General features: G+C 38.5%; 1 protein-coding gene and 1 long non-coding RNA gene across 3 annotated transcripts in view; both read left to right on the forward strand.

Moving 5' to 3' along the window:
* DCAF5 (DDB1 and CUL4 associated factor 5) overlaps positions 1-26,314 on the forward strand; it is a 68,572-nt gene that overhangs the window by 39,578 nt on the left and 2,680 nt on the right. For both annotated transcript variants that reach the window (XM_066321355.1, XM_066321356.1), the window contains exons 7-8: positions 9,322-9,388; positions 20,486-20,613. In XM_066321355.1, coding sequence (XP_066177452.1) covers positions 9,322-9,388; positions 20,486-20,613 — 195 coding nt within the window. The remainder of the gene's footprint in view (positions 1-9,321; positions 9,389-20,485; positions 20,614-26,314) is intronic.
* On the forward strand, positions 20,649-24,632 carry LOC136362641 (uncharacterized). Its single transcript, XR_010743829.1, has 2 exons — positions 20,649-21,400; positions 21,449-24,632. It is a non-coding gene; the product is annotated as an uncharacterized lncRNA (long non-coding RNA).

Raw genomic sequence — 26,314 nt, forward strand, 5'->3', positions numbered from 1 at the left:
ATTATGTTGAAATCCGTGTTCTAAATAGCCCTGGTTAGGGACAAGCCAGCTTTTCACAGGACAGAATTATTACATGAATGTAACTCTTCTGAAAACAAGGTTAGCTGTATAGGTGCCAGGAGTCTTGTGGAGTTGTATATTGCCTTTGTAAAGAAAGAGAGTTCAGTGGTTCTTCAGTGGTGTTATTTGTGACATCTAATTTGGAGGTCATTTATCATGGGAAGTAGTCCTTATCAATGTCTAGGTTTAAGAACTAGCAAAAAGAAAGGGAATTATTCTTTCAGAAAATATATTCTAAGTTTCCTGTGCATAGAAGACTTCCTAATGAATAGTAGCTTATTGCAGTCAGCATTTCTTAATATATGAAAAGTATTCAGTGTGCAAATATGTTGCTGTGCTTGGATAAAAAGAGAATCGATGTCTTACTCTGTCTTAAATTTGGTTTCTTCCAAGAATTGCTGATGACACTGTATTTTGGTTTTTGCTTTATCTGAATAGCAGTTTAAATTCCAGCTATATGCATAATACATACCTGTAAAGTCCGTGCATGAGATTAATCTAGCAGTGAAATTATGCTTTTTCTTCCCATTGTTTTTGCTAATTGAAATTGGAAAATGCCTCTTCAGAGTCAAGGCCTTGACAGCAGAAGCTATGAATTTTCTTTAACTCTTCTTATTCTGATTTCCTCTTCCCCTATTCCTGGTGCATCCTTCCATCCCCATTTCCCATCTCCCTTCTCTACTGCATTCCTATAAGCCGTTGGGAGAGGTTTTTAGACATCTGTACAGCAGTGCATAAACCCAAAAGGACCCATACGGAAACTAAATTCTGGTGTGTGGAGTGGAGCTCAGACTCGGGAGACTTTGAATTTTGCAAGCTTTGTGTTTCTCATAGTACATCACAGGAGATGATACTGTAGTTAGTAGCACCTCTCATATGCTCAGATAAACTTGTTGATTTCTTTGTAATGTAATAAAAATATTTTCCCTGCCATAGAAATCCTCAGTAAGAATTTCTAAGTTGCTTTTGTTCATTAATAAAATTCCTGTTATGGCCTTTCTGCATGACAAAAAGGCAGCTGTAAAAATGTTGATGGATTGTTCCCAGTGATGCTTCTGTGAGTGTTTGAAACTGCCCCGCACAGAGTTGGCTGCTTGTAAGGGTAGGGATTTAGGGAGTGAGAATACAAATTTTTGGCTTTGAAATTTATGTACTAGAAGCAATTTGTATTTCTCCAGTCTTCTGTGTCACAGCTTTACTTTTTCCAGTTCATGAGATAGGCAGGCTTCTTACTGAGGAACAAAGCTTCTGTTGTTAAAAAGCCTTTTGGACTCACCTGTTTGATTCTCAGGCTGAGATGGAAAACTTTTAAGCTCTTTTTTGTGCCAGTTTTCAGCCTCTTGAAAAACAGTCTCAAAGAGTACTCAAAGGGTAGAATGTAGAGTACAGGCTGTCCTGGCTAGTGTGAAAAAAGATGTCTGTTTTCACAATGTTGTGAGCCCCGTTTGAATTTGATAAATACTGAAACAAACCCCCATAATTTGTGCCCCAGAATTTATTAAAAAGTAGAAGATGAAAGGTTGTGTAGATACCTTGTAGAGAAATTCTTTTCATAGCCATTAGTTTTCCAAAATACATCTCAGGCTTCCTCTGTTACATCTCCTCTTGCTTCAGGTTTTTTCTTTGAAAGACAGGAATAAGAGGTTAGTAGTTTGCACATGTGACTGCTCTTTATTTTGCCACCACCAGTCTGACGGGGGTTGCAGTTTGAGGTACTAACAAGGCAGTGTTTCCTCAAGGGGACATCCTGTACTTCCCTTGGGCTGTGCTGGCACCCATCTGACCCTACAGAATCTGGCTGAAATACATAAATGGCAATACTGTATTGAATGACTCATGACAGTTTGTATGATGTTTTACTGCTGTAGCTATTGAATCAGACCACTGCTGTTACGGGTTCCAATGTTAGCACAAGACATGTGGGTGGGAACAGACCTGCTGAGGAAGTCAGCTGGTGATGATTACAGCAGTCTTTCAAGCTGCACTCAGTGGGGATTCTATACAAAAAACCTAGATTCATCAACACCTAGATTCATCAGCATAAAAGTACCGGCCTGATAGATCAGGAATCACAAAGAAATGGAAATACTTGACTAATTGACTGTTGTCCGTAATTGTTTTGCCTTGTTGTTTCCTTGCTTGTTTGTTTCTTGATGCTTTTGGAGTAGGAAAATTCTTTTCCTCCTCCTCTTTTCTTGTTTTCCAACTGGTTAGTAGATACTCTAACAATAAAGATGAATTGAAAATAAATCTGTGGGTTTTCTACCTACAGGACAACATGACATTATGACAGACAACATGAAATTATGATCAAATTGTAAATTATCAATATTTTTTAAAATGAAAGAATAGCAGGGGAAGCTTTTTTTTAATAAGATATGTAGAGCAGTCTTGACACCACAAAAGGTCTAGAAGCAGCTATTAAAAATTTGTTTGTATTCTGTCAAATACTTCTCATACAAAATGTAATGTATAGCAAGACTAATGTTCATGGTTGTGGTTTTTATATATATACATATATATATATATATATATATATATATACACACAATCACACACAAATATACATCTGTGTATGAGGGGAGCTTTCTTACACTTTGCTTCTTTTTGTTTATAGGTTGCTTATTCCCCTTGAAATAGTTCCATGAGGAGCAGATTGTCATGTTCACATTGGGATTTTGTTGGGTTCAAGGATGACTTCCCTTTTGAGTTTCCTGATGTTTCATTAGTAGGATGTATCTATGGTACTGCTTTGTTTTCAGTGGCTACTTACAGGGTATTAGTCTCCACTCTCTGTGACAGTTGCCCTTTTTTAAAATAGTATTTCTGGACAGTCCATAATTCTGGAATCTTCAGATTCTTTATTAAATTTGAAGTTGGCTGCTAGGCTTAGAAATTCTTGGAGACAGAGAGCTGTCACAAAGAACAAAATGGCATAAGCTCTGTTTACTTAGGAAATCTTTCCTCCTTAGATAAATACACAGCTTTTATATTCTTCATGTAAATTGATTCCTTTTCCACAGGTGATTTCCACTCTCTTTTGGACAAACAATATTTTTCAGACTTCAGTGATGCATCATGTCAAACTGTGTTTTCCTCAATGCTTATCAGTGCATATTCCACCACAGAAGTGAAGTGTAAGTCTCGAGGAATTAAGACTTGAGTCTAGCAGACTGCCCCAAACCAGATTTTTTATCTGTTGTCATAGGAAACGAAGCAAAAGTCTACATCCCACCCATTAATTATGTTACAGGTAAACTAGAGAGCCTGTACATCCTGTCTCTTAAGGGACATATGCAAAGCACCAGCCTAACTGTTTCAAATTGGGATACCTCTGTGCTTCTTCCCCAGCATGTGGGTTTTGCACTACTTGAAGAAGCTAAGGGATGGCTCACTAAAACCCCGAGAAAAATTCTGTTTGCTCTGATCTTCTCTGCCCAAAGTTTCATTGGTCCCTCTGAAGAAAGGGCAGACATGCCCAAGTGAGTGGGAATTGAGATTTAAGAAGTTTAGTTTCTTTCAAAACTGTCAACAGCAGCATGAAATTCGAGTCTGACAAGCATTTTTCTGCTAGTAACTTAGCAGTACTTAGTTTTAAAATGGTTATAATTTCTGTGCCTTTATATGTTGTTTGTGCATACATTTATAATTGTATAGTGATGGTGCTTTTTGATTTGTGCATTTAAGACAGGCTCCTACATTCTTTTTGTTCTTCCCTACATTAGTAAGGGCATTCAAGAGACTTGCTGAAACTTTTGAAAACATGGTGCATGTCTGCTAGTCCTTTATCTAGGGCCAAAAGCTCTAAAATCTCTCTAATATAGGTCATAAATGATAAGACATTTTATGGGAGCCGGAAATGTGAGTATTGGAGACTAAAACAAGGTCTGATTTTAAAAAAAAACCTATTGAAATATTTAGTATTTAGTAGCACCTGAGGAAATGTAGTTTGTGGGATTTTGAAAGCTTTCAAACTGGCAGTGCTATGAACAAAAAATAAACTCCCTAGAGTGGTAGTACTCTGAAAAATGCAATGCTAATGCTACTGTTACTAGACTACAGAAGCAGATTAGATCTTCATTTATTTATATCAACTGCTGTAATTTCCTTGGAGAGAGAAAATGAGAAGAGTTACAGTGGAATGAGTGGGGAGTGCTAGTCCAATGTAATTCTTTCAGATTCCTGATGGTGGTTCATTTTAAGCATTTTATGCGTACTTGAAACTCAGACTGAATTGGTGTTTTCTCCCAGGAGCAGACTAACCATGCCTGAGAGTTTTCTTCCTTCTAAGGCAAACTTCTGAATCAGCAGCTCATAGTCATCTGGAAGCCTTTTCCTGTCATTGTTGCGAACAGCTAGGCATAGAAGCTGACTCTGCCCTTCTAAAAAAACGACAGTATTAACAGCAAGTGGTTTTTCTGTCTAATCTTGTCTTCATGCAAATACTGTAAATGTTGATTTCTGAAGTCCTGGTCAGATAGAGCAGCAAAAAGGCAGACAGTGAAACAGGTGGGTTTAATATTGGTCTGTTCCCCCCCAGACATCTGAGTTCCTCATGAAGGGTCAGGTCTGATTCCTAATTCAGCACTGAGGTTCTTGGGGTTGTGTTCAGCTTGAGTTTGTCTTTGGGGGGGAGGGTGGAAGGAGGACAGTGCTTGATGTCTTAGGTATTTAGTTGTCTCTGTGAATGCACGTGGTTTTGCCTCCCCCTGGCTTGCTTCTGTGATTTGATTATCTGGCCTTTTGTTCTTAAAGGGAGGGAATAGAAGGTACTCTGCTAGGAATCTATCCCCTCAGGACCAAAAATCCTTGTTCACAATTAAAGTGGAGTCTAACCACATGCAGGATGGCATTCTTTCATCTACCCTTCTTCAAGCCCTTTTATTTTTTTCCCTTCTGTTCCTTCATTTTAAGAAGTCTACTCTGTTCTCTCAGGATTTGAGCCTTATTAACTAGAGTTTGGTGAACTTAATAGTAATTATTTCTTTGACTCTTCTAGTAGTAGGGACTTATTTTTTAGTTTTCATAGTCCTTATTCTACAACTGTGAAGTAGTGCAGGGAACTGTTGGCTTATTGTTGTATTAATAATGACTATATCAAAGAAAATTTTTCACAAATGGTCCTGTAAATGTCCTAGTAACATCAGTCCAGCTGTGCTCTCTAGAGGCCTTAGGTTCTGATTGTCTTGTGCAGAGAGTACTGATTGGAATTGAGGATTGTTTCCAAATATCATGCAAGTGACATCAGGCATGTTTCTGACTTTGGCAGCTTGGGTGTCTGCCCTTAAAGCTTGGTGTGCCACATTGTTCTTGCAATGGCTGCAGTCACGAGGTTGTTCTTCTGGCAATCTTGACCAGAAAGTCTGCTTTCTTCTTGTCAGATCCATATCACCTAGTCTTACAGAAAAAGGCAAAAGGAATGCATTTGGGAATTCAATTCTATGTTGTGAGAACAGGAGGAAAGCTTGTAGCACAAAGGTATCCTTACAGGGAAAGAGAGCAGAAAACAATGCTGGCTGCTACAGTGGTGGCAGAGTAATGGCAGAGATAGAAAATACTTGGATGTTTTGTGGAATATGATAATTTTCTGGTAATTATTGGCAGACCTAGCCATCAAAATAGAATTTAATTTTATATAAAAAGTTCACTACTCACGGCACACTGCTTACAACATCAAATTTGTGTACATGACTTTTATCAGTTAATGCTTTTGGCATTTACTAATGGCTGTCTTGTGTCAAGATTAAAGCCATAAGTACTTTTTCAGCTCAGATCCTGAGCTGAGCTTGTTCTGTGGCTGGACATAATTGCATTGCAGATGTTTAATTCATTGCTACTTGTTTTCTTTTAATTCACTCCAGAATACTTTAGCAAGCATGTTTGATCAGTGCAAATGTCATTAGGCTTGAAAATGAAGTGAAGGACTTCATGGTCCTTTCAAGTAGGTAGGATTGGATTGAATATTTCTTTCATTGGAGACACTCCAGAGCCATCTGGACATAGTCCTGTGAAGTCAGCTCCTAGGTGGCCCTGCTTGAGCAGGTGGATTGGACCAGATGACCTCCAAAGGTGCCTTCCAGCCTCAGCCATTCTATGATTCTGTAAACCATTTTAAGATACTTGGTCCATTTCTTCCTTTAATTTCACACATTGAGATCACTTTAATTTATGCAAGTCCATGTGCTGAACTGCAGATCCTGTTGCTGTGGCCTGTCTTGTCATTAGTACTTTCGTGAAGTTATGGTGTCTGATGGAGTGTAAAGGTTTCAGGTGGGCATTTCCCAGGCACTGTTCACTTCTTCCATCCTCATTCCCCTCCCCTCTGTAACCCAAAGCCCAAACCTAATCCACCAAGACAATTATTTCCCTTCTTATTTTGGCAATCTTTGAAAAAAATCAGTCAGAAGAGAGTTCTGGAGATCACCTGACTTTAGCTGCTTCTCAGCGCAGAGCATCTTCAAAATCAGATCCGATTGCTTAGGGAATTGTTCAGGTAAATTTTGGATTTGCAAGAGTGGAGATTGCACCACCTTTCTGGGCCTGAGTTGCGGTGTTCATTATGCTCCTGAACTTGCTGTTCCTTTGTGCTCAGCTGGAATTGCCCTTGCTGTGACTTGTGACTGTTGCTTCCTGGGTATCTGCTGCATGCCTCTGAGAAGAGTCTGTCCCTGACTGCTCAGTATTCCTTTGATTAGTGGGAAACTGTTTTAGGTCCACTCTGTCCCTTCCCTTTCTTCTGGCTAAACAAAACCAGTTCCCTTAGGTTTTCCCTGCAGGTCATGGGCCTTCAGCTGCAGCAGCCCTCTTGTCCACTCTCTGTCCAATTTGTTAGTGTCACTCTTGTGCTGGGGGACCCAAGCCAGACACAGAACCACAGGTGTGGCTTCAAAAATGCCACATGAGGGGAATGATCACTTGTCTTGACCTCCTCAAGTTTACACTCTTGACAGTGCATTAAGTTGCTGTTACTACACATCATTGCAAGTGCACTCTAAATTTTGCTATCTCCAAAGCAAGACAGAGTACACTGGGGTCAATGGTCTTTGCAGGTAGTATATTGCTCCATGGGCAGTGACACTTGTGATTTCTTACCCAGTTGACCATTGAGTCTTACAGGATACACAGAGTGTTCTCTGCAAATCATTTTGGAAGCAGGTTTGAAGGGTCTCACAGACATGCCATTCCTGGCATGTACATAGTATGTTTTTTCTGTCCTATGTGACTCATTCAGTGCCTCTGAAATCTGTCACTTTGGGGCCCTGTCATTGTTACTTTATGATGGGGGGGAGAGGAGGGGGCAAGAAGGCATGGTCATAAATTCAAGATACTGAGTTTTCTAGGTGTTCTAGTTAGAAGTCTGTTTTTAGTCATGTGTCCTTGGCAAACTAGTTGCTGCTTCAACAGCATAATTTGGTAATAAATAGTGACAATTGGCAACATCTCTATATAAATGAGACTTTTTTCCACGGAGCATTTAACAAAACGTATTAGAGGTGCTTTCTTTTTAATTGCTGGGATGTTTCCTATATGAGCCCTAATCCTTGGAGTTTTGGCACAGCAGCTCAGCCTGCTGTGGGCTAACGTTTATGAGCAGTCAAATGAAAGGGGAAGCACATATTCCTGGCACTGTCAGGTCGGTTTGGAAGGTAAATTGCCTAAGTGCTTGAACATGTTGGCTTGTAGAAATAACTTTCTGGCTTGGAAAGTATGGGTTTATGAGTGATTCTGAACTAGTGTGCACAAGCTTTTAAAGGAGCTTTTGTTTGATCAGTACTTCTTACCTGTCAGAAAAGGAACAGAATTGCATTCATAAGTGCTTACTCACATCCTGCGTTCTTAAAAATGTGGGAAAAAGAATGGTTGAATTATGATAGCAGGAAACCAGAGAAGGGATTTTGGTGGTTCGTTATAGCATTTTTGTGACAGGAAACATCCAAACACTGCACTAATGTAATTAGCATTGCAAACAAAATATATGCAAATTGATAGCCAGTTTTTCTGTGACAGTGTGTATTTTTTGTTTATTTGCTTCTCAGTCCTATGTTATTCCATGTTATTATGTTGTTTCCTCCCTCCTTGGTGCTACTTTGCCTAATCACTTTATGTTCCCCTGGAGAATAAAAGGCAGAAACCAGTTATATTTGAGTCAAGTAAAACATAATTTGTCTCTCATCAAAGTTTAGAAAAGGGACAAACGGGGTCTATTTCTTGTTCTCCCTTTCCCCTAACCTAATAGTAATGATGAAATGAAAAACATAGCTTCTTGACTGTGTTGATTAAACTGCAGCCTAACATTAGTGGAGGGATAGAGATTTACATTGCCTACACCAGTATAACTGGAATTGGAATCTGCCATTGGTTCCACTATGTGTCATTTAATCTCTAGTTTGGGAGATAAATAAACTGTACTCCCTGTCATTTATTGGAGAATAAGGATTTGGAGGCAAGGCACAGTTTGTGGTCTCTTGGAACTGAGAGGCATAAGCTTTTTGCCACATCAAATGTCACCTGTCATTCCAGTGCCTGCTTGCAGTATATTAAGCTACTTTTGATTGCGTATTGCCTCAAGTTCTGCACAATAAAGAGATTGTTTATCATTTGTGCACTGCTGCAAAAGGGCAGCCTTCCATCTCTTCAGAGTAACTATGACCAGGAAAAAAACGAATAGTGTGATAAATGGGTGGGAGCAGGGGGGGCCTTAAACCACTTGAGACTTGCTGACAGTGAATGTTTAGCTTTGTTTCTTGTTTCATGTTCAAGATTATTTTCAATGACTGACTTTTGATGGTCTTGGTAGACATGTCTGGCTTGATGAGTAATGGACATGGCAGCTCATTTCTTAGATACATGTTTGATGGAGTTTTCCTTGGTAGTTCAGGAGATGAGAAAAAAAATAGGAAATTCTTTGATATCAAAAAAAGACCAGAGTTGCAGGCTGAAAACCAGAGTGTGTGATCCAGATCTAGATATGCTTATATTAAAGCCAACCAAAATTCATAGCTTTATTTAGCAAAACAAACATACACTTTGGGCAGTAGGTATTAGATATGTGAAGTATGCTTTCCAATTTTGGTCTGTTTATGCATGCAGCGTTTTTGTGCTTCATCCCCATTTATATGTAAATTGATCAGTGAGGTGCAAAGAATGATGCAAATTAGCCTTTTTTTCTCATTTTTGGTTTGGAGGAAGTAGATCAATAGTAAAATAGCATAATTCAGGTGATACTTCGTCTTAAACTGCTTTTACTTTTATTCTTAACAGTACATCCTTTCGGGCTCTGATGACTTCAATTTGTATATGTGGAGGATTCCTCCAGATCCAGAAGCGGGTAAGTGTTATTGTTGTTTAAGATGGGGAAGGAAGAGTGGGGGGCAGGTGTCTGACAAATACTAGACTGGTATTTCAAAAAAATTGCTGTTATCATCACAGTGTGAATCTAGAGCAACTCTGAGGAAAGCTGGATAGGGAGAGTTTACAAATGCTTGATCCAGTGTCTGGGTAACAGTGGTCAGTGCCATTTTAAAGTTTTATCATAGTGATTTTCTATTTTTTCCTTCATTCCTCCCTTAATAAAGTTTGCAGCATAAAATGGTGCTGGGTTCAGAGGGTGCTCCCTACAGCTCCAGTGCATTGACCTCTTTTCCCCTCTCATTCCTCTTATATCAGAATCTTCCCACTGATTTCCAATGACTCCAAAGAGGAGTTATGCTTTTTTACTTTCTGGGTGGAGGAGCACTATAAGCTGGTGGAAATGGCCTAATTTTAGTTTAATCTAAATTTTAGTTTAATCTAGTTTTAACTAATTTCTGACCCATTCCCATGCTGGGGCAGACATGGTAAGCAAACAGCAGTAGCATAGCTCTGTATGAAAGTACAGGAGAGGCATGTTAAAAGCAGCTGTGAAGGGGGCAATGTAAATGTTGGGAATGCCACTGTTGGTCAGTGTCGAATTTGATGTGGTCTAGTAAGGTGTAGGGCTTGGCAGTAATAACACTCTAAGCCATACAACATCAGCATCTCTCTTCTGTTGAAACAAATCACTTCTAGAAGGGTATTAAATTTTAATTGAAAGAGTCAAGACTTTCAAAACTCTACTAGTGTTTTCAGTTTAAGTGGCTCTGGCTCTTCAAACTGTACATTTCAGTGATATTAAGTACAACTGAGGACTATCCTGTGGTCTCAGACACTTTAGCAATAGTGAAAGAAAATTACAAGCTGTGTTAGAGGTAAAATGAAAATATTTTGTTTCATTTTCAGGGGTTGTTAATAACAGCTGTGTAATCCACAGCTGAGAGGATGAATAGCCTTCAGTTAACGGCAAGGTTTTCAGGAAAATGACATTCTAATTTTGAGGTTTTTGCTTAGTTAACCAACATTTCATGTTGCAGTCCACAAGTCCTGAAGATGTTCCTACTAAATACCAGTAGCTTTGCCTTGTATCTTTGCATAGAGTTTATAGAAATAGCTCCCTGCTTTTCTTTTTATTTGTGTGATTTTCTTTTACATTTGACACTGGTTTACTACTACTTACAGATTTTTCCTCTTTTAAAACAAAGATTACATACATTATAATTAGTTATTTATTTTTAAGTTTTATTGTGTGGACTGTAGAATTACATTTTCTGCGTGTGTCACCATACTATCCTGACTTCCTTTGTAAAATCTGGATTTGAGATTTTCTGTTTATATGGCTGTGATACTCTTGAAAACTTTTTTCCTAGACAGCTGCATGTGACAACATTTTATCTGGGACTTTTGCACAAGGATGATAGTTAGTACTTGCTGCACCTGGAAGGAAAATAATTATTAAGCAAAATAATCTGCTCCAGAGTAGTTGTTAGAGATGCCCCTCTGTAAAAAAAGATACATGCTTGCAAAAATAGTTGCAATTTACAAATAGGTGATACATTTTGAGCAAACAAATTAGTGATTTACCACAAAACAATGTCATATCTGCTTTGGTCAGATTTCTTGTCTCTGGTTCTTTTAACTTCAGGAAGCATGTCAGTACACTTGCAACATTTCAGTTACAAAATTAATTACTTAATATCAATTGCCCTCAGTGGTTGCTTAACGAATCGGAAGATCCGGGAGTAGGAATATGTATGTCTTAATGTCTTGTAACTTGAGCAGTTCTCTTTTTGAAATATTTAGCAAAACTCACAAGCTTTGTTTTTGTTAGACCCAAAGGTCTGCTTCTGTGGCAAATAACTAACTGGGCATCCAGATCACCTCTTCACCTCTAGTAGACTTATTGAAACTTCTCTTCTCTTCTCTTCGCTTCTCTTCGCTTCTCTTCGCTTCTCTTCTCTTCTCTTCTCTTCTCTTCTCTTCTCTTCTCTTCTCTTCTCTTCTCTTCTCTTCTCTTCTCTTCTCTTCTCTTCTCTTCTCTTCTCTTCTCTTCTCTTCTCTTCTCTTCTCTTCTCTCCTTTCTTTTCTCATTCAGCTCCTCTTGAAGGGTTCTGCCCATTTTCAATGTGATGAAATGTCCTTTCTTAAATCTTATCCTGATGTTCAGAATAATTTCCAGAAAGAGATGTTGCTGTGCTTCCTTCTTGGAGAAATAGTCTTGCCCTAGGGATGTAGAGACTTTGGAAAACTTTTGCTTCAGTAGAAAACTCCTTGTTCTTATGTTCTAGCTAAAATAGGAGTGCCTTTGGGTTTGTGATCTGAGAGAGTGGAATGTGGTCTTTCACTTAAAATAGTGTGCAAACTAGACAGGATGATGTAATGTCCTGTACTGTTGGTTGGTATTTTAAATAAAAATATCTCTCTAACTGATTTCTGCCTTCCGGATGAACTCAGACATTGTGTTGCTATAAATATTTATGATACAACTCCCTTAAATTGTATCAGTTATTTGAAAACAGGGGATTTTTTTTTTTTTTTGCAAGCTTCTATCTTTTTATATAGCTGCATCCTTAACAGCAGCTCTGAAATTATTTTAAGCATAAGTGCACCAAGTACTGGTTATCCAATGATTAGCAACATTAGTGAACAAAGGATGAAGAAAAATGTGAAGGAACACACAAGTCAGACAGCTGCAAACATATTTCAAGAAATGTTGTTGCCTGTACTGGTATTTTGCCAGGAGAATAGAACAAGTTCTGCTGGGTTTGGGTTTTTTGTTGTGGGTTGTTTTTTTTTTTTTTTTTCAGATAGTCATAGTTTAGAAGTGTCCTTCTGGAAGGTTGCATTAAAGCATTCCCATAATCAGCTGGAATCTGCAAGCAGTTTTGTTTGATCCAATAATTAGGCAGAATTTTTGCCACCTTTGGGGCAAGGAGGTATATAAAAAAAGGTATTTCATAAATTGCTTAGGAAGCTATTCTGCTGAAGAGCTTTACTGACTGTCTCCCTCTACAGTCTTACATTATTCCGAATAGGCTGGGATTTCCTATGCCAGAAGGTTGGTTGCTTTTTTACCACCTTTTGTGGTTTCTTAAAGATGGAATAGTTTGCTCATTTTTCCACTTTCATCTCCATCCAAGTACTATCCAGCTTTCCACTGTGCTTTAGAAGTAATTGCCAAATGTTTCATGAATTTGTTAGCCAGCTTCTTCTTTAAAGTAATCCATGAAAGTATCACAGTTTTTTTCAGAGGCAGCTTCTAGCAAAGTTAATGCGTAAGTCTGCCAGAAGAAAAGCAGTCCTGAGTTTCCACAGCTTTTGCTTGACTCCAATGTAAGCTGGAAGAGAGAATCAGTCCCACATGACTTGTCCAGCAAGCCTATTAACATATAAGCACTTAAGACATTATTAAACCTAACACCAATAAACATGGTCTATTAGCTGGTAAAGAACCCCTGTTCAAGGCAGACCCTGACATGTCTTGTGGAGTAATAGAGGGTTTAGTAGACCAAAAGTTGTCAAAATGGAATTTACATTCCTCACTCACTACTCTGAATCATCTATGCAACTCCTGCATTTGAAATACTGCTCAAAGCTGCTGTGCAGTATTTATTTGTGATTGAGGATACAGCTGGGGATCCTTCAGTTCATGAGAGCAAGCTGTCACCAGGTTCTGGAAAACTTTACTAAATCAGAACAGCAAACTGCATTTCAAAACTTCTTTAATTCTGCCTTTGACTGCAACTGCAAGCAAGAAAGGGCTGGTCATTGTGGTCCAGTTACTAAACTAATTGCAAAAAATTTCAGCAGAACTGATGCAATTTTTCTTCCTTTTTTTCCTCCTCCTTGGTCTTTGTAAAAGCCAACGCTTCCTTAGGCTTGAAGAATCCAGGAACAGATCTTTTCACAATACTTGAACAGGGCTACCTCATTTGAGACAGCTTGTAGTTTAAGTTCTCAAAGTTCTGGGCTGATAAGCGAAGATGAGTAAAAATGTATTAAGTGTTCCCTAATGTCTTTAGCAATTCTGAGATATTTCATGTATGGGTACGTATACATATGTGCATACTGTTCGGTTGGGGCAGGGGGAAGCCATCTGACCCAGTGGGGAACATGCTCTGGAAGGTTTGCGTTTTTTAAAAAAAAATATTTTTCTGAGGTGTGGTCTTGGAATATAAACTGTTTTACTTTTAGGACTGTAGTTTTTCTCTTTTTTCAGGTCACTCAATGTTGACCATATTGTGATATGGAACAGTTGTTTGATTAACATGGCGAGTAAGTGCTGGGTCATTGTAGAAAAGGTTCTTGTATTCCATGGAATTGGGTCTGGTTTCCATGGCATCTGGATTGTAATAATACCATGGACCTGCAGGAGGTATTGGCCAAGTGGCATCAGAAAACAAATCAGTGTTGGGTGCTTTGTAGTGCTATAGATAAGTGAAAGCATCCACGAGTGTTTCTCTCACCAGCCTTAGTATGTTTAATATCTAATTCAGGAGTGGAAAGCTGAAGATAACACTGAGCACTGGGAGAGGCTGGAGAAGCTTTAATCCCTAGCACCTGGCCATCTAATTGTACCAAAGTTCTTGGTTGTATTAAAATGTTTGCAGTCACCAGTGCAAAAGAAATGCACAGCCAAGCACTTTTCACACTTCCATTAAAAAAAACCCAAACCCAACCACAAAAAAGCAAACAAAAAGCCACAAGCACAGCTATTGGTTGTGAGATAATTTCACTTACTTTTTATCTCTTATGTTCAGAAAGCATAGTTGGTGGTAATTTGCATGTTTCCAATAATATTGTGAAACCTTTTGCAACCTATGCTATTAAGCACACCAACAAAGCAGTGTCTCTCCGACCAGGAGGGGGAACAGAGTGGAAAGGGTGTGCCGAAGTTTATTTCTGTAGCAATTTTGTCTTGGCTTTCATATTGTTGTTTAGCTATACTGGTGATAACAACAGTGGGAGGGTTGGGATAGATAAAGTGTATGGCAGATATTTAGAAGCAACAAAAGAAGGGAGAAAATATACATCCAAAAATAGCCACTACCACTATGCTTTCTGCATAGTCTTTGAATGTTTAAATACTTCTTTTCTCTTTGGCTTTTGGAACCTCCACAGAGCTGCAAGACCACTATGGGGCTGGTTCTAGGCATAGGCCAGGCAAAGGAGTTGTCTGAGGCAGAGGCTGCTACCAGCTGACTGCTTCTTGTGCTTTCACTCAAGCTCTGCAAGGCCACGCTGATCCTTTCACCTCGCCTGGAAGCTGGAGGGGGTATTCAGAGGTGTCAAAGGAAGCAGCCTATGCCATTAGCTCCAACTCTGCAAATGCAGTTGGAGCTGCTTTCTTATGAGGGGCACTTGGTACTTCTGATGTCTCCTTTAACCATGCTAGGAGGAGAAGGGCTCTTAACCACCCCTTCCTGTTCTCATCCCATATTTGATGTGACCAAAGTCAGTTTTGCTTGTGCTGCTGAGATACCTTTAGTAAGGCTGGCTGCTGCCAGAGCTGGAGTCGGATTCCTGATCCCAGGTGTGCTGCAAGACCCTCTCTCAGGGCAAACGTGCTTGTGTTTAAATCTAGCTTCTCTGCAGATGAGTCTCTGAGGAGCAAAGCCATCTACTGGCATCCATTGTATGGAACAAATACAGGTGTGTGAGTGACCAGAGAGAGACTTTTTAAGTTACCTAAACATAACCTGCTGCACTGAAGGCAGAGGCCCTATATGCTGTGCATATTTGCTTGTATTGTGCTGAGCATTTGCTTTCCAAACTATGGTATGTTTCTTTGTTAGCACATCATGATCTCACAGGATTCAAATGCAAAGTAGTGGCCTATGGTCTAAATGTACCCAGGATTATTATTAATGAAAACTAAATTAATTTTAAATGAGCTACGACTGTAGTGCCAAGTACTGCAGTGGAAAGGTATGCTATGGCACACTGGCAGCAGCTGCAAATATCTGGTTCTTCTCAGGAGTTTTCAGCACTTTGAGTAATTCACAAGGCTTGTATGAAGTTATGCTTTAGTCTGTGGAAGGTCTTTCTACCTTATATGAACAAACAGTGGGATTTCTTTTCCAGTGTCCTAGATACAAAAGACTTCTTAATGAGGTCATTTAATTCCTCTGTTACAGAGCCAGTGGAGGATAATTCCTTCTCCCAAAAAGTTCTCTGGCATTTTGACAGCTTTTTTTAATGTTTGGAACAATGCAGCTTCCATTAGTTTAGAGACTGTTCGACATTCTCACAGGATTTCTGCACTAGAGCACTTTTCTTAGTAATCTATCACTTTCACTTTTTCTTTATCCTTCAAAGAATTTATTCTGGCTTCTTCTAAATGTTGCTTCATGTTATAGAACTCATGCAGGGGAAGTCAGATTGGTCTCTAAATCTCTCACTCTCCTTTGTTACAATTTACTAGAGTTTTTTTTAACGTATTGGGATGTACCATTCAGCATGTTTGCAATATGTCAAATGTCAACTCATTCATGTAAGTATTTACAAAACCACATAATTAAGTAGTTCATCAGCCTGACATTAAAAACATAAATTAACAAGGCAAACCAAGAAGAAATCACTTTGGCAATTTAGTAGACATCAACTACTTCAAAACATTGTATTATTCCTTCCTCTGTATGGGAGCCTGTAGAGAGGCCTTGTGTTGCAAAGGTATTCTTGTCAAACATGTACAAAAAAATCTGTTTTAAAGTGTACACATGAGATTTAGCCTTTTATAAGTTATTTCTTTCAACTGATCAGATATCATAGTAGGATATTATTTAAAGGGCTTTTTGAGATTTTGTATTGCCCTTCTTTGGAACACTTATTTGCAGGGTATAAATTAAAAGTGATTTTCTTGACATTTCACTTTGAGTATCAGATAAAAGCAGTCCAAAAAAACCCATTGACCAGCACAGATAGAACACTAAACCACTACTCGGGACTGTCTTTAAACATGGCAATTTTTTGGGTTGTATTGCAAAATCAGCTAGAACATACCCATCTCTTCCCTCCAGTACTTAGAGGTTATAAAATTGTAAACCTTCTAAAATTGGCATAGTCAGCCTCTGAAGACTAGGATTTATTTTTTTATATATATTATTAGTAACAGGTATGTAAGCTAATGGCTTCTGTATGATCACTGCTTGTACATGTTGGAGGTAGCTAAGAATACAAAAGCTGCTGTGCTTAAACAGTTGAAGAACCCATGCATGCTACTAAATTTAAAAGCAAACAAATTACACCCCCTTCCCCTAAAAAAATCCTAAACTTCAAAAGCAAGATTTGAGTGATTTTAGGATAGCAGTAGTCAATTCTGCTGAAACAATACAAATGAAAATACCATTTCAAGGGAAGACAGCAGTATTACATGGGAAAAAGGAAGATAGCACCAGGAATTTGAGCAGTTTATGGCTAGGCTCCACTTAATATACAGATGCACTTCTTTTCCTGCCAGCAGAGATAAGCAAACTTAACTCACACTCTGAGATGGCCAAAGGCTGTATGGCTGCAGCTAAGCCTCTGCTGAGAGACCAGGGGGATTCCAGACATGGCAGATTTCTGCCATGCAGATACTAATGTAATATGATGACAGCTGTGGTGAACTACTATAAAATAGGAGACTGCTTCCAAGACAAGGATGTAGAAGGCTTTGCATTAAGAGCTTACTTAGAGGTGTTGCTTAAACACATAGGAGTTGATGGACTAAAACTGCATCAAGCAAGAGATTGTCCAAAAATGAGATTCTGGGGCAGCCTATTATATTTGACATAAAAATTATCAGAGTATTGCTGGAGTCAGTACTTTCTGGCTTAAATTATTAAAACTTCCCATACCATTGGTAAAAGCTGTCCTCTAAGATTTGTTCTTTTCCTGGGGCAATTTCATGTAACTGGGCAGTTCTTTTAAGGAGCTTTGTGGGGAAGTTCACCTTCATTTTAAGAGGAGGGGACTATATTCTGTTAGTATGCTTTCTCTGAATTTACTGATAGCTGCTTAAAAGGAGTTCAGGGAACTTCAATATTTAATCAGAAAGCCTTGGAGTTCCTTCATAGAATTATAAAACTATAGAATCATAGAATAGGTTGGGATGGAAGAGAGCCTAAAATATAGTTCCAACCTCTCTGCGAAAGGCAGGGACACCTTCCATGAGACCAGCTTGCTGAAAGCCCCATCCAACCTGGCCTTGAACATTCCAGGGATGGGGCAACCACAAATTCTCTGGGCAACCTGTGCCAGTGTCTCATCACTCTCATTTGAAAAAATGCCTTCCTTCTATCCAATACAACCTCACACTCTTTCAGCTTAAAACTGCTGCCCCTTCTTCTGTCACTGCAGGCCTTGGTAAAAATTCTCTGTCTTTCAGTAAGTCCCCTTCATTGAAAGGCTGCAATAAGTTCTCCCTGGAGCCTTCTTTTGTCCCAGCTGAACAACCCCACCCAACTCTCTCAGCTGTTCTTGTAGGAGTGTTCCTTCACTCTGATCATTTTTGTGGTCCTCCTCTGGACCCATTTCAACACCTCCAGGTATTTCATGTGCAGGAGGCCCCCAGAACTGGATGCAGTACTCCAGGTGGAATCTCACAAGTGGAGAGATGAATCACCTCCCTTTACTCAGTGGTCACATTGCTTTTGATGCAGCCCAGGATATGGTTGGCTTTTCTGGGCTTCAAACACTGGACGGACAAATCTGACTACAGCATAGGCAGCCTGAGTTCTAGATGTGTCTAGATGTGGCATGCTGAGCACTTTCCATCCATTGCTCTTAGTGTATTGGTAAACATTCAAAAGTTTAATGCCAGAAGACACTTCTAGCGTTAAATGACTCTTCTCACTGTTCTACTAGGAAAATAGCCATGGGTTAATTCACACTGCTGACAGCACCCCAAATGACTGACTTAGAAATACAGCCCAGGATACTGGTACATGGTATTTGTTTCATCTCCATTGTGATTCTTTCTTTGCTCGTAGTCCCTCTGACTCTTTCATTAGTGACTTGTAGGGCATATTTCTTGTTTTGTACAGAGTTCATTCAGCTACAGTCCATGGATAGTTAAAACTTGTTTTAGACCTCACTTACAGGCTTGGCAATATTTCATAAGTGAACTCTCTCTTCATTCCTGAGGCCCTCTTTCTTGGAATATTTGTCTGCTACATCAAGATGTGTTGAGAACTGGTCTTGATGTAACCATCTACTATTGGCTTGATAGATACAATTGGACTGACAGCTCTGATTTGGCTGGAAGGAATGCTGTGGGAGTAGGGCAACTTAGCATCAGCCATAAGTGTCTTAGCAGGATAAGCAGGATGAAAGGACTTGAGGAATCTCATAAAATGGAAAAGAAAATCAAAAGAGCTTAATTTGGCATTTAATGAACTTGCTTTCCATTCAGTTACTTCTCAGTCAGATTTCCTGACAGTGGTGACATCTTGCTCCAGTGGCTGAAGGCAGAATGTATTTCTGGATCTTTACAGAAAATACAAATGTACCCAAATAAGATAACGTGCTGCATGTAACTCAATCTCAGTGCAGTTTCAGTGTGGTGAGCCATGCTTTTTGGTCCCTGGAGTTACTTGCCATCACTTTTCCCTTTCTCAGGAACTTTATTTTTCTATCCCAAGGTGCCATGAGACAGCAGTTTGGTGTGCAAAAATTGTGCAAAGCAGAACACTTTCCAGGATCAGTAAAAGATCTGTCTCTGGATTCTTAGGACTTGGATGACACCTTATTTCTAAGTCCTTATCATGGTTTGTTCTCCATGTTAAACATCAGTCAGCTCTTCAGAGTGCAGTTACAATGAGTGAAAGGGATAGAACACTTTCTAAGAGGAGAGGAGCTGTATACAAGGTCATTAGCTGCAGTTGTTTTCATTATTTGTATAACCTAACAAGGTTATATGAGAATATAACCTTGAGATATATGAGAATGGTTTTTTCTTTTTCATTTTTTCCCTTGACCCTTCTATCTTGCTACTCTTTAGTGGTAATGCAAGTTTTTTCTTTAGGAAATGTGAATTACAGGAGAACTGACTCTGTTTTAGAACACAAGTTGTTCAACACAGGACTTAAACAGCAACTGTTTCAGCTGAAATAGCTCTTGTTGGGGTTAAAAGAAGATAGCAAACATTTTCAACAAGAGGAACATAAAGTTTGTTTTATGTAAAGATGACTGTAAGTAGCATAGAAGCTAGTGAAAATATTCTAATTTTCTGTAAGGTGTACTTACAACTTACGAAGTTTTAAATAGCAAGTTGATTTTCATCTGAAGTGATTGTCAGCTTTTACTTCCTGCCTTTTAAAAATTTTGTTTTCTTTCACTGAAAATGTTAAGTCATAGCATGTTGATGGACACTTGTTTATTCAGATTCACAGGTATGCTTTCTAACAAATTTGTAGTTTTAATTGTGTGAGTCTATGAATAAAAAAAAAATACTGTGTGACTGTTTCTTGCTTTGGTGTATAGACCTAGTAAGAGTCAATGACCAAGCAGAAAAGTTAATTGGCTTCTGTTTTGAGTTTTACCACTAGCACAAAAGCATTCCACTTTGGCTAATTCACTGCCTTGTGACAAAGAATGATATAACCCACTGTTCAAATGTGTTATTTCAGGTCCTTCCTATTCATCAGACTAGAGTCAACTGTGACAGTAATAAATTGCTGATTTAAAAAGTAAATTTGAAAAATTTACTGTTAAAAACCAAGCTCTGTTTGTCTCTGCTTCAGATTTACAAAATGTCTGTGTCATGCCTTAGGTTTCTCTGGTGATTTCATTACATATGCTGCTCTCATTCACATATTTCTCATATTAGGTCAAAAACCATCAGTGTTTGTTTAGATGAATCAAAGAAAGCCTCTAAGTCCTAATTTGCAGGAAGGATGCTTTTCATCAGACTTGCAGCTTCTCACAGGGGCATTGCTCATAAAATTGGAATTCTGCAGCCAACACAGGCCTTAAAATATTGCAAAATAAAGCTGAAGCGCTTTGTCAAATACAGCAGGACTTTAAATGACTTTGACTGAAAGTAATATGAAGATTAAATTATTCATGTTCATGTGTGTTTGTTTTCCCCTAGGTGGCATTGGCAGGGTCGTCAATGGTGCTTTTATGGTATTGAAAGGTCATCGGTCAATTGTAAACCAAGTGCGGTTTAATCCTCACACCTACATGATCTGTTCTTCTGGCGTTGAAAAGATTATAAAGGTAAGATTAGTTATCAGAAAATGTGTTCTTTCAATTTTTCAGGAAGAAATACTTTGTTTTGCTCAGCATCATAGCATTCCACACCCATCCTGTCTTCTCCTCTTACTATTTTATAAAATGTTTTGTCTCGTTTGCTTCTGCGTTTGGTTACAGTTGTAATGTGATCTCCTACAGCTTGTGATACTCTGGTCTAAAATGTAATCAAAATATCTCCAAAGAGTATTATTGAACCTTAGCCTAGACTGACCTGGCTGAATAACGCCTCAGAAGGCCTTCTATAATTTTTGTACTTCTATAAATTTTGTACTTATGCATCAAATCAATTCAACATGTCTCTTCTGTGTCTTCCAGAGGAAGGACTCTTAATACCTTGCACAATATCTTTCTGAATCCTTTAACAATGTGCAGTACTTTTAGGAAGGTTTTTACCTTTTTCTGTGGAACTGAAAGAGATGAGAAACTTTGTTAAGTTCTGTAATTTTCTTTCCTTAAGGAAAGACAGTCAATATTGTGGAAGCAAAGCCAAACCAGTTTTGTTACTTGAGGGTTGGGAAAGCAAAGGGTTATGCTACACTAATGTGATTTGCATTCTGCTGCCATAGATATTTTGATATAATTTAGGTTTACCAACAGTGTGAAAAAAGCCATAACCATTTAATTTTGAAGCAGGATAAAAAGAACTGCTCTTGATCCTAATTCTTTGTCGAATGACTCCATGGAAGTCTCACCTGCATGTGGCTGTAAATAATGTTGCTAGAATATTGTAAATGCTTTTCTCCAGAATATTGTAAATGCTTTTCTCCAGAATATTGTAAATGCTTTTCTCCAGTACAAGCTGACAGCATGAACTTGTCCTCTTTTATATGTGGAACTTACAGACCAGAACTGACCCGAAATCCTGGGACGTGGCTCAATGCCCCACTGCATTGCTTGCATTACAGCTGCTGTCAGCATTTGGGTTCTGATTATAGTTCAGCTTTCCTTCTCTTCTGTCTCCCCCCAGTACTTCAGTTCTTTTTTCTTCATCTGTCCCTGCCTAACAGGTTTGATCACAAATATATTAAATACAGGCTTTGAACAAAAGTGCATTGAACAGTTTTCACAGCTCACTAATTTTTCAATTTCCAAGAAGTCAAACTGCCACTGTTTAACAACATTTTTGCCAGATGCTTTTTTTTTTTTTTTTTTTTTTTTTTTTTTTTTTTTTTTTTTTTTTTCCTTTGGGAACTTGATTCATGCAGCCTGAATTTTGCCTTTTGGATTCTAGGTCTGCTAACCTTTCACCCTATGAATCCTTCCTGCATGAGTGTGCTTAGACTGTTGGATTAGCATTGGTATAAACATCCCCTGTGTCGCTTTTGTGCACTTCTGCAAGGGTTTTGGCAGGGCATTTTTTTTGCCTAGTGATTAAAAGGTTAGTTTGATTAAGGCTGCAGTCACAGGTTGTGTAACTCTTTGAAAGACACCTCTGCTTGAGCGCTCCCTTAGAAGAGAGCTCCTGTTGTGTCACTGTGTGTGCAGTGGAAATTGTGCAGCTTCTTTGAAGGAACTGAATTCCCCAGACATTTCAAGCTAGAAAAAAAATTAAGGGAAAGGTGTTTAATGTATTAAGTTTATTGGCCAGCCAGAACTTCTTACCCTTTTGTTGCATGTCCTTTTGTCTCAGCTTGTAATGGGCCTTGTTTGGGACTCAGGTATTCAGTGCTTATGTCTTGTCTGAGCTGCCTGACTTCACTCTCTAAAGGCACTGTTTCAGTGCACAGCAGTTTGCAGGTGACTGTACAAAGGTGGTTTCTTCTTCATTCCAGCTACTCCTGTGGATAGGTTGGAGACTAGTAACTGCCACTAGCAGAAGGGCAAAACCGGAAAAACAGCACCGGCAGTTCTGAGGGGTCATTTACTGCATTAAAAACAGCTGGGAATGCAAGTTTTTCCTTTGCATGGCTGTCCTTCTTTCCCCTATATAAATCCTTGATGTGCTTGCTCAGAGAAATTGAGATGACAGGAGAAGGAACCATAAATAAAAATCATAGTTAAATTTTTAAAATTTTCTTATCTTGTTCCTTTTGGTTTATTTGTTTTAATCACTTTCTTTAAAAGTGTCCTTCTTTTTTAATATTCCTCAAGCGTCTTTTAAAACCCTTTCTGGAATTAAATCACAGATCACTGTGGTTGGTTGCAATTGTTGAAACAATTGTAGAGACATGGTGATGTGTTAAAAACGTGAATGCAAGTAGTTGTTTGTCTGAGTTCTTAATTTTTAGAGTAGCTGGCCTAAATTTAGTAATTCAAGAAGGGAGGAACTGATAGCACCGCATCAAGCCATTCAATAATTCCATGAGCTTCTGCCAACACATTTGCTATTTTAATGCTGATTGCAATTGAGATACAAATTCATCTCGGGCCTAGCCCTACAGAGAAGAGTAACATTGACAAGAATGGCTTTGATGTTTCTGGTTATGGATTTTTTGCTTTAGTTTTATTTTGTTGTAAAGTACTCACAAGAATACAATTCAGTATTTCATTGGTTTAGGGTTTGATTTCTGCTAGGACCAAAAATAAGACCCAGCAATCTCATTAACAGAAGACATTAGGAGCCTTGACCTCCAGACAGTGTGTGATGAACACATTAACCCAAGTGAATTGTTCATTGCCCTTCATTTACTGAACTTCGGTAAAATTGTATGAAAAAGTGCAGCTGAAAACTAAAATAATCATTTGCATTGAACATTTACCGCAAAGGCTAAAGCAATATAAAACAGAAAAATACCACTTTCCCCTCAGTTAAATGTACAAGACATTGGGATATGCTGGCAGGAAAATAGATTGCATTGCAGAAGAAATAAATGAGGCATTCCCTCTGATGCCTTGTGCTTAGAGGACGGCCATGGAAAATTACGCAGTTAGGAGACAGTTCCAGGAGAGATAACACAGATAATGTGCATAACAATTTTCAGAAAAAAATTCTGTTTTGTATTGAAAATGGAATATTGTGTAACAGAGCACAACTGTTGTGGGTCCCATTTGTTTAAAAATCGTAAGTGTGTCGGAGATAACAAAGTCTATTTGCACATGTTGCTATGGTGACAGATTAATGTCATTGTGACTATCTGCCTCTGCCTAATCAGATAATCTAACTGTTTTTAATTATTCTCACGCTACAGGCACTTCTTTGTTTTAAAATTTGGGGAGTTGCCACCCAAGCAATTCAAAGATGCACTCAGTAGTTATCTACTGAGTAGAGAACCAGTTTTGTATTCCCATTTTCTGTTATTGTTCCTATTTTTATATCTGTAGTCAGGTCATCAGTGAGTAATATTCATCTCCTTAATCTTCTGACAGAGAAAGAACTTCTCGATAAATTGTTGCTTTAGTGGGTTGATTTGCCAACTTATTTTCTCCAGTTTGATCTCATTATTCCTCGACATGGCATCAGTCAGAGGATAAGAAAAAGGTAAAGGCATTGCATTTACAAAGTAGCCCATTTCAGATGCCACAGAGAGCACTGGATCAGTTGATACCAGTTTAAAGACTTCCCCATTCTGCCAAGGATAGATTCTTAGTCTGATTTCTTTCTGTGACCCTGGCAGGCGTTCGTACTCCCTCATAAAAAAATATCTAAAATGCAGGGATATCATTCTCCAGAGACAACTGATCCTGTACAAACAAGGTATTCATCCTGAATTCCCTTGACTTCTCTTTATTACTTACTTCTCTGTGAACAAATTTCTTGGAAGGGAAAAGTCTCACTGTGACTCTTTGTAGCTATATTTTACACGGCTCTGTTTTTGCTGATGCTTGCAGAGGGAGCAGAAGGATGTGGTAGTGCTACCAAGGATGTAGAATATCTGCACACAATTTATGTACCTTTTTAGATTAATTTCGTTACATACAAACAGACCTTTCTCAGAGGGACTTCGGAGCCAACTACCTCTTGTCCATATATATTAGTTCATAACAGATCTAAGCATTTTCTAATTCTCTTTTCTAAAAAATAAAAAAAGGCTTTATAAAACATAGTGACCAGTCTAACTCTGCTAAGATTATTTGAGAAAGGGGCATGCCAGCCTGCCTGTCTAAGCACACAGTACAAAGCATTTGCAAGAAGTTACATGCTTCTTAAAAAGATCTGATCTGCTTGCTGAAATGCTCAGTAGTGGGACAAAGGGGGAAGAGATCTGAGGTTGTGAGAGAAGGTACCGAACACACACTACATCAATCTTCAATAAGGCAGCAACCCAAGAATATTCTTTTCAGCAAGTTGAGTTCTATTTTTTTATTTAAAAATGTGGTGTATCCAGAAATCAACCATCTCTCTCATGGATTTACTGAGAGAAAGTTCTTTCCTGCATTGTCTTTAGGAAGTGGAGCCTGGAAAATTGAGGATGAAGAGTGATTCTTTTTGTTCTCTGGAATAGTTCAAAAAGGTTAAGTTTGGTTACTGAAATTCTGTATAGTAGGCTTAGATTGGGTTTTGTTATCTTCATCCAAACATGATGTTTGTCCTTTGAGCTATATGTCTGGTAAGTGTAGTGCTTGAACCAAGCAACAGAGAACTGTCTTCATTCTAGTTTCAAGTGTCATATTAAAGAACTGCACTGGGAGAGAATTTGCTGAAGTACTGCAAATAATAAACAAAGCAATTAAGTATCAGTAGCAAATACACCTTGATGTTGAGATGTTCCTAGAAACAGCCTGATGTAATACAATGTAAAGTTCCTTTCCCTTTGCTCTGAAAGGCAGCTTAATGATTGTCTGCAGAAGAAAGTCTATCTGCAGCCCACTTTAATTTTAGAATAGTGTCTCTTATCTATCTAGCCAGATCATATGTGGAAGTTCTGTTAACCATAAATTACCCAGGATGCAAAGTAAAAGCTTTCAAATTTGGGGGATTTCCAGAATAAAGTTTGTTTGTTCATTTTAAATTTGGCTGTTATGGACAAGTAGTTGAAAAGTAATTTATTTCATTTTGCTTCCATTATTAAAGGTGTAAGGGTTTTTTGTACACTGTTGAAAATCTCAGTGAGTACAGAGTAATTGGTATTTGTGTGGGTTTTTCTTATGTTGCTTGTCATGGTAGTATTGGATTATGTTGCATTTGTTAACTAGGCATCTGTGGGATGAGTGCTGATAATGTCATTTATACATGCAAAATACGCTTTTTGTTAGCAGTTTTGTCTGTTTGGGACAAAACTTAATTAATTTCTGTTGGGGAAATTGTTAGATTTTTTTTCAAAGGTTATCCCAAAAGTCCAACCTGGTACAGAGAGCTGGCATAGAATTTTTTCCCCTGGGCCTGTTAGCATGATAAAACCAAAGCATGGCTGAGATCAGATCTTTTATAAGCAGAACATTAAGGCATTGTTGTAGATAAGCTACATACTGGCTCTGCTTACAGTAAGGCATTGTTCATTCCACTAACCATTGATCCAAAGTGATAGTGGTTGTCCACAGAATGTCATAATCACATTGCCCCCAGATCTGTGACTAAATCTGAGAAGGGTGAGGACATCCAGCTATTATGTTTGCTATGGATTACCAGTTTCTTAGGGATATTTGTAGATCTTCTTTGGAGCTTTTTTTTTTTTTTTCCCTTTTCCTGTCCATACCAGGAAAATTGAGGGAAGGATAGATGGACAGCATAGTCAAGACTGTTGCTGTTGGTGCAATCAGTATACTCTAGAAGAAGCTTTCATTAAAA

The sequence above is a fragment of the Sylvia atricapilla genome, chromosome 6 (assembly GCF_009819655.1).
Source record: "Sylvia atricapilla isolate bSylAtr1 chromosome 6, bSylAtr1.pri, whole genome shotgun sequence".
NCBI lineage: Eukaryota > Metazoa > Chordata > Aves > Passeriformes > Sylviidae > Sylvia > Sylvia atricapilla.